Source organism: Zootoca vivipara, chromosome 3 (genome assembly GCF_965207765.1).
Source record: "Zootoca vivipara chromosome 3, rZooViv2.hap1.1, whole genome shotgun sequence".
NCBI lineage: Eukaryota > Metazoa > Chordata > Lepidosauria > Squamata > Lacertidae > Zootoca > Zootoca vivipara.
This window is the reverse complement of record NC_142586.1, coordinates 26368622-26377530: the sequence shown is the minus strand read 5'-3', so window position 1 is coordinate 26377530 and position 8909 is coordinate 26368622. Positions and strand designations below refer to the sequence as shown.

Below are 8909 nucleotides of genomic sequence, written 5' to 3'. Positions count from 1 at the left end.
TCCTTTTCTCAGTTTTGGCACAAAATAATGTGCACATATTGACCTGGTTGGGTCACTAAAGTTTGGCTTAGTGTGAACATGTGTTTCAGGAGAGCAAATCATGGTCACTTTGTTCCTCCATGGTCCTTTCTACTACTGCATTAAGAGAAACTAAGGTTTATTAGCAGCAGATGTTCCAAAACAAGAATACTGCTGCCTCCATTGCAGAATGTGTAGTCTTTGAACTAACTTGGGTTTTAAGGGCATGTAAGTTAGCAAAAATTTGTGTGTGAGCGTTTTCCTTTTTTTAAGTTGAGTAACACAGACACATAGATTTGTGGGCCTTCACCAAAAGATTATCATTTACATAAATATCTCTTTCAACATAATAGTTTAATGTATTGAGCTCAGAAGGTTAGAATAGAGATTTCAATCTATAAAACAGCAGTAGGCTATTAGCCTCTGAACAGGAGTATTGTTCATCATATGCAGAACACTGTTCACATTCAGACTTAAGCAGAGCTGGCATTAAAATTCAGCTAATTTGCTTCATGTGACTTCTCAGCTGTGGTTTTTCATCTAAGTCTTCAGCTCCTTTTCTTTTGGAATCTTGTTTTGAAAAAAACCCCAAAAACCAAAAAACTTTAACTCTTTGTTCTCATTCTTAACTTTGTTTTGCGGCAGTCCCAGTCATGCATTGCATAGATTGAACATGTGAAAAGCTGCATTGGTTTACAAGTTGTATGTGAATTATTTGAGGAAAGATTTGGACAGGAACATGTTTAAGTTAGTAACGATCTGTTACTAGGTTTGTGATCCTCAGCTAGACAGAAATGCCTGATAAACCTTCTGCCTGAATTAACTCAGGACTTTATAATGCGGAGTTACTTTGCTTTCTGTAGAATTTCAAAGAATATTCCAACAACTAAAGACGTCGAACCTCTGCTTGAAATTGATGGGGATATTCGCAACTTTGAAGTATTTTTGTCTTCACGAACTCCAGTCCTCATAGCACGTGATGTAAAAATCTTTCTTCCATGTACAGTGAACCTTGATCCAAAACTCCGAGAAATTATTGCAGGTAAACTGCCATTTGACTATCCAACAGGAAAGCTTTTAATACCAACATCAGTGTAATGAAATGAATAAATAAATAAATAAATAAATAAAATAAATGACTTTTCTAAGAAAGAGATATTTGTGTTATCAGAAAGAATAACTTGCACAAGGACAGTGACAGAAACACAGTAGCACAAATCCAAGTACATTATTACTATTCAGAATTAGGTATGTTTTACCCTTCTAGTAATGAATAAAGGACTGGCAATTCTTTATAAAAAGCATTGCCCACCTTCTTTGGTCCATATGTAATATGTCAGTTTGGCAAGAACTGCATATTATTGTCGTTAAATCTCCCATTGTTAGTGTTCAAACTACTAGTCTCTAGAATTTAGCATATAAAATCCTAGCAGTGCTCATAATGCAGGAGATACACTGTCACAGAGGAATTAAGAGATATTTATGTAGGTATTTCATGTTGAGAAAACCAGAATACACATATGTATTCTGTAGTGCTGAATATTGTTTCTGTAAGGGCTGCTTTACAAGCTCTCGTTTGTTGTCCTTTTAGGCAGCTAGAGAAATGGAAATGGTTGGGTTTCCCCCTTCAAGTATAACATAATTTTTGTATTAAAAACAAAATTAAAAAAATTCCTTCCAGTAGCACCTTAGAGACCAACTAAGTTTGTTATTGGTATGAGCTTGCGTGTGCATGCACACTTTTTCATGCACACGAAAGCTCATACCAATAACAAACTTAGTTGGTCTCTAAGGCGCTACTGGAAGGAATTTTTTAAAATTCCGACTACGGCAGACCAACATGGCTACTACCTGTAACTATAATTTTTGTATGTTAGCATATAGCACATGCACAGTGTGCAGTACTTTTTCTGGGGGTACGCAGGGGTATACATACCCCTAAACATTTTGTGAACCTTTGTACTTTTGTCCATTTACTGTATTTATTTCCCCCGATTTGAACTATAAAATGGTGGTTTTCTTGAGTCAAAATGAGATAACCCCTAAACATTTTTTAAGAAAAAAAGCACTGCATACGTATATGTACATAATGTATAACTTCTTGAAAGGCAGCTCTCCCTTTGGAGGCAGTGTATTCTGCATCAATATAAGCCTTTCCTCTTGACCCAGATAGGCAAGAATAAACATGGAAGTCTGGAGAGAGGAGGCTGGTTCCCAGTTTCTTTTGACGAAGGTCTTTTGTGCCTCTCCTTCCAAAGCCACACTCACTTTTTGCCCCCTCCAGGGTGTTTGGAAGATTTTATTTTTTTCCAGTGAAAGTCAGGAGGACATTGGGTACCCTTATATCCTATTGGATTTGGGGACAGGACTACCATATAGGTGATTCCTGAAAAGGCCTGCTCTGACTCTGGCTTGCTAACCCAGGGCCTTGCAGAGCCATTCTAATGAGAATTGCTCTTTGAGAATGACTAGTATCTCCTGAGAGCCAGTGCAGGAAGCATGAAAGCAACTGTGTACTTAGCAGCCCAGCATGAATGGTGTTGTGCCCTTTTCTATTTGGTTGGAAGGGTTCTTCAAGAATGAGTTTGTTTTCTTTGTGACGAGACAGAATCATAGAGAATCATAGAGTTGGAAGAGACCACAAGGGCCATCCAGTCCAATCCCCTGCCAAGCAGGAAACACCATCAAAGCATTCCTGACAGATGGCTGTCAAGCCTCCGCTTAAAGACCTCCAAAGAAGGAGACTCCACCACACTCCTTGGCAGCATGTTCCACTGTCGAACAGCTCTTACTGTCAGGAAGTTCTTCCTAATGTTTAGGTGGAATCTTCTTTCTTGTAGCTTGAAGACGAACCAATCACTCTTCTTTTCAAGGAAGTACTGTGGCACACCCATTACAAATGTGGTGAGGTCAGTTTTCCTCCCTCTCTGCTCCACTGAAGGCCCAATTCTTTCAGAGGCATTCTTTGCACTGAAGCTTTTCCAATGTTCCCAGGATGAATTCCGCCTTTCACAAGTCTCAAGAATTCATTCTTCCCTTTATGCCTTCAACTTACATGCTCTAAGTAGACAGAGTGGCAACCCTTAGATACGTGTAGGACCCTAAAGAAGAGGGCAGAATACAGTCGTACCTTGGAAGCTGAATGCCTTTTAACTCGAACGTTTTGACTCCCAAACCGGAAGTGATTGGTATGTTTTTTGGAAGCCGAATGTCTGTCGTGGTTTCCGATTGGCTGCAGGAAGGTCCTGCAGCCAATAGGAAGCCCCAACTTGGTTCTCGAACCATTTTGGGAGTCAAATGGACTCCCAGAACAGATTAAATTCGAGAACCAAGGTATGACTGTCCATCATGCAAAGCAGTCCATCATGGGGTGGGAAGCGTTTGTTGCAATGGTCGTTTCCTTTCCAGCAATCTTTTCTTTTTCATGAGTCTGTGCCCCAGAAGAAATTAGACCCATCTGGTGTTACGGGCAGCAGGCTTTGTGGACATCCTCCCCTCCCATTGTTGTTAACATTCAGGAGTTTTTCAGAACACGGCAGTTGGCACCGCGGTATGGTGGTCTTAATCAATATCTCCAACCAATTCAGTTGCTGCATTTTCCAGTTTTTGTCTTCTGTCCCTTCAGAACATGAGAAAAAAGAGGAAAAGGCTGGAAGGCTGTCACTTGCCTTTATATTTATAATATTATTTTAGAGCTGTGTGTGTGCGTGTGTGCGTGTGCGTGTGTGTGTGTAAGTGTGTAAGAGACAGTAACAGACAGTAACAGACAGAAAGACAGAGAGAGAGGGAACTTGGAGTGGAATGAAGCCAAGCATCAGGAAAAAAACATCTCAGTGAGTGAGTCTATTTATTATTATTATTTACAATAGAGGACAAGGCAGTGGGTGAAGGGAGCTGAGGGGAGAGGGTGCTTAGCATCACCAGCATCTCCCCATAGCATTTCCCCTCCCTCCCATACGTTTGTTAGCTGCAGCAGCAAAAAAGAGAGCAAGAGATAATCTGAAACTGCCCCTTTAGTCTGCTTCCTATGGCACCTGGGGCGGGGGGAGATTAGACAAATGTCTCATCCACCTCACTACTTTTCTTAATCTTTTTTGAGGTTTGGTTGCCCCCCCTCCTTATAGAAGTAGTGTGGAGATGCACTACTTTCTTGAAGGCCCTTCATTCATAGTTCTTCTAAGGTAATTTAAAAGGAGCAGAACCAGTAGAATGCGGGGTGGGGGCGTGTCTACCATTTGCTGCCCTGTCTTCTACCAGGACCAGTAAGGACCAGCTGCCACTGATCCTTGCTGTTTTCATTGCTCTCCATAATGGCAGCAGTACTCATATATAACAGGGGTTCGAGGAAGCGGGGGTCAGCTCTTAATTTTTTTACATTTTGTTGTTGTTGAGATTCTGCATTCTCGGTGTTGAACTAAGAGGTCTGGAGAAAGAAAGGAAACCCCTTGTTCTATCAAGACCTTCAAGTTTTTGTTTCTGCCTCTGGTTCTGGGAGAGAGAGAGGCTGATCTTAATGCTGAATCCACTTCTGTCTCCAGAGAGAGAACAGAACACGCAACAATTTGCCAGGAAGCTCTAATTGTGTCCTTGTTTTGATTTTTAGATTATACGTTATTGGCAATGCTTGCTGATTACTTTTGCAAATTAAATATTTCAGATGTCCGTGCTGCAAGAGACCAAATTAACATTGGAGCGATCCCATATCCCACGTTACCTTTGCAAGAGGCAGCTCCTAGAGCATCGTCGGTGTTTAGCCAGCCTTCCTCAGTCTGCTCTTCAACACACTCCTTTAATGGGCCTTTTAATGCGGGAGTCGTATCTCCACAGCCTCACAGTAGCTACTACAGCGGCATGACTGGACCTCAGCATCCATTCTATAATAGAGTAAGAAAGAAAGCTGCTTTTGAAAATTGACACATGATGATGATGATGATGATATTTTCCTGGTGTAATAAATGCTTTGTTTAAAATTCCACACTTCTTCAGCAGAAAACTGATGAAAATCATAGCATTTTTTATTCTTAAGTACACAGCAAATCTCAACCACGGGGCTAAATTTGTGAAGAAATGCACTTTTGGTTCAAATGATGCAACAGTGGTGAAATATTTTGGAATATGTTCAGATTTTTTTAAAAAAAAGATTTTGTCTTTTTTAGTGTGCTGGTTTTGAACATGCACGTTTGAACAAGACTATCAGTAGCTATAAATCTTTACGTAATTGCAGGAAGAAGACAAATGGAAGAAAGATTTGTCTCCATGGTTTTGGTAACTGCATAGAAGGAAGGTTGTTTATAGGGTCGCTCATAGGTTAAAGCGGCTTCCCCAACCTGGTGCCCTCCAGATGTTGTTGGACTTGCAACTCCCATCATTCCTGACCATGGGCCATGCTAGCTGGTTTTGATCGGAATTTGATTCCAACAGCATATAAAGGGCATAATGTTGGCTGCTTAGAATGTGTAAAGCCCACTTACAAGTATGGAGTTATGGCACGTATTGAACTAGTCTTCTCAATGGTTTACCAGGTTGCCAAGTACTACACAAACCAATCTCTGAAAAGTGTGTTCAACCAGGGTGCTGTTTTGCAATCTGGATGCATGCAGAATAGTTCATCAACCTAGTATGGGTGACCATATTTTGGCTTGAAATGAGATGCAAATGAGCCTTTTGCCTGCACACACAACCTTTTTGTTCTTCTCTTTGCAGCGTGAGCAATCGGACCATGAATCATGTAACAAGCTGTGCTTGCTAGCTTAGCTTTGGAAAAAGCCATTACAGTGGTACCTCAGGTTACAGACACTTCAGGTTACAAATTCCCCTAACCAGGAAGTGGTTAAGAACTTTGCCCCAGGATAAGAACAGAAATCGCATGCCAGCGGCAGCAGGAGGCCCCATTACTGAAAGCACGTCTCAGGTTAAGAACGGACCTCTGGAACAAATTAAGTTCTTAACCCGAGGTACCACTGTAAGGTAAACTAGCCCCAAACATTGGTGAATAGTCTGGGAACTTTGGCTAACTAGAGGGCTCTTTTTTTAAAGAGTGAAAGGTTTGTATGTGCAAGCAAAATATTTGTTCTTATCTCTGCTTATTAAGCTAATATGTGATCGTTCAAACATGGTGATTGTGTGCAAACCCTGCAAAAACATCTGTGTGTTGACTTCATCACACAAACTGGATTAAGACTGTAACCCTATAGCCAGTTATCTCTGCAAGTAAGTCTCATTGAACTCATTGGGACTCACATATGAGTAGACATGTATAGGATTGTTCTGTAAATATTGGGCTTGGACCCTTCAGATGTAAACCCAGATACATGCATAGTCATGAATGGGCCAGTGACTAAGTTTTTTTTTAATATTAGAGGTCTCCCTCACAAGGTACCGGTATTTTTCAAGTTACACCTGACAAGGTTTGAGAAGCAGTCTGAATTCTAAAATTGATGAAAATTGAATAACACAAATTGTCTCTTGAATTCACCCGTGGAACACTTCCTTAGATACTTAAGCCATAGTCCTCAAGTCACATTTATTCCCGTGAGATTATTGTAGTATTAGAATGGAATTAAACCGGGTGATTTTAGCATTTGCTCTAAACTGTCTCATTTAATTGCTTTTGGAAGGTGTATAGATGTTTTCATAATTCATTATAAAAATGTTCCATTGTCCTACTGTTTGTGTCTCGTTGAACTAAATTGGAAATCTCTCATTGGCTTCAAGTTGGGTATGTAACTATCTAATTATTTCACCTTTGATAATATTCAAAATAGGATTGTTAAAATTACCTCAAAAAGTAAATTTTGTATTTGTGTGTGTGTGTTTACTTTTATGTTTTACATTCTTAAATAAGTTGTATTTGTTGAATTAAGTTTTCTTTTGATTTTTGTAATGGTCCCTTTTTGTTGCATGTTTTTTTCCATAGCCATTCTTTGCCCCATATGTTTACATGCCAAGGTATTATCCTGGCAGTTCTCATCTCATCTCACGTCCATCACTAAAAACGGGTATGTCCAGGGAACAGAGCAGTGGTCTAGTAAGTATCTCAAACAGTATGTGAACATGCTAACTTATAAAATAAGATTAGTCAGTAATTCAGCAATAGATGTTTGATGTGAGCACATAAATGCACAAGAAATTTAAAAAAATCTTTTATAAAAAACTAAAGCTAAGGTTAACTAAGATTGTAAAATGTGTTTTTCCCCGCCTTTTTAACAAGTTTATATACATAGAAATTTTGAACTCTAGTATTAAGAGTAATATGTAAGAGTCTTACAGAATATTTTTGTAGAGTGAAAATATGGAGGTCCTGTTTGCAGTATGTAATAAGTGTAGTTAACATATTGTGAATTTAGGTGTTGTTTGCTAGAATAAAATGATTAATGTTAAGCCACTTATAGACTACAGAAAGATAATGGTTGTACCCAACTGTGCTGTTCTGCTTGCACAACAGAATTTTCTTTCCCCTCCCCCTGCCCTCTGCAGCTGCCTATCACAATCTCAAAATCTGCTCCAGAGGGTTGGGAGACCCCCCCCCCCGAGCAGATTTTGGGGAGGAGAGGAAGGGGAAGTCATGATGTGCGAGCAGGCCTCCTTTTGTACAGTGTTGGATACAACCTAAAGCTTATTTTTTGTTTACATTTAAGAAAATAGGAAACCATAATGACAAAGGGGAAGCTGTGGATTAAAAATGTGTATGTCAACATTCAGATATAAAACAAAATATGTTTTGTTTTTAGTTTGGGCAAGTTCTAGAATTTGAATTTTCCTTACGCATATAAATTGAACTTTTAACCGCATTTATGAAATGGTGCCATAATTCCATAAATTAAAAATTTCTTAAGAGGAAATCACATTGTACTATGTTCTTCAAATAGGAAGTATTAAGAAAATTATTAGGCTACTTCAGCTGTGGAATATGGGTGCCTTTCGGGCAATGCTGTGCGGAGTTTATTAAAATGTTATTGTAAACATCTTCGAAACCTAGTAGTAGGCAGTTATAGCCTGTGGACCACTATTGATCTGCAAAGACTTCTAATCTGAAAGAGCATTTTTTACCAGTTCCCGGGAATGACTGATCTACTGCTGAGTCATCACAGGCGCTCAGTTTGGATATAATGCTTGGCCATAACATGAATGAGCCTTGCGTTCATATGCCTCTTCCTATTTTGCTTCATTTCAAGTTCTGATTTGTGGACAAACTATGCTCCACACAAGTCATAGTTTGCCTAGCAGTGATGTAATGGCAAACAATGGCTTCCTGCAAACCCGGAAGTAATATAGGGAAATGAAGCACGCAAAGGGAAGAGAAGAGGGGTGCAAACTGTTCCTGATTGAGTGCTGGGAACCAACTCACAGTGGCCACACACGGTTCTTTTTCAAAGGTCTAGAAAAAAAGCCTTGTTGAGCCACAAAATGTTCTTGCAAGTCTTAACGTTCCTCACCCCTTAAAAACCAAAAAAAAAAAAAACAGTTCTGTTGCAGAATGATATATTCTTTTCATCCATTGTTCCTCCATACTTTCGTTGCATGTTTAACCGTTTTGTCCAAATCATAATAATTTGTTGTTGTTGTTAGGATGTTATCAAGGAGGAGGATGCTGAGTGGCTTCCTTCACCCACAGGCCCCTCAATGGTAAATGAGTAGTCATGTGGTGTGGATCCTTAGCATCTCATTGCGTCTTCAACAGTAATGAGTCTGCTTGAATGACCATGGCAGTTCACTAACACTGCATTGGTGGCTTGATGAGCAAATAGAATAGATGAAGACTAATGAACATAGTTTGTGAATGAGTACAAGAATACGAGCTAATATTCTACTTATAATGCATACTGTATTTGTCTTTCCCATTGCTAGCCTTTTGTCGTCTGTGGAGTACAGTGTTTTCAGTAGAGTACAGT

The 8909-nt window shown here is 39.6% G+C and overlaps 1 protein-coding gene across 5 annotated transcripts in view; it reads left to right on the top strand.

The window, feature by feature from the left end:
• Positions 1-8909, top strand: part of KIDINS220 (kinase D interacting substrate 220) — a 60733-nt gene that overhangs the window by 37712 nt on the left and 14112 nt on the right. For 3 of the 5 annotated variants that reach the window (XM_035109886.3, XM_035109885.3, XM_088665708.1), the window contains 4 exons: positions 882-1060; positions 4676-4902; positions 6935-7045; positions 8587-8643. In XM_035109886.3, the coding sequence (XP_034965777.2) occupies positions 882-1060; positions 4676-4902; positions 6935-7045; positions 8587-8643 (574 nt within the window). The remainder of the gene's footprint in view (positions 1-881; positions 1061-4675; positions 4903-6934; positions 7046-8586; positions 8644-8909) is intronic. The other 2 variants (XM_035109887.3, XM_088665709.1) reach the window with 1 other exon arrangement.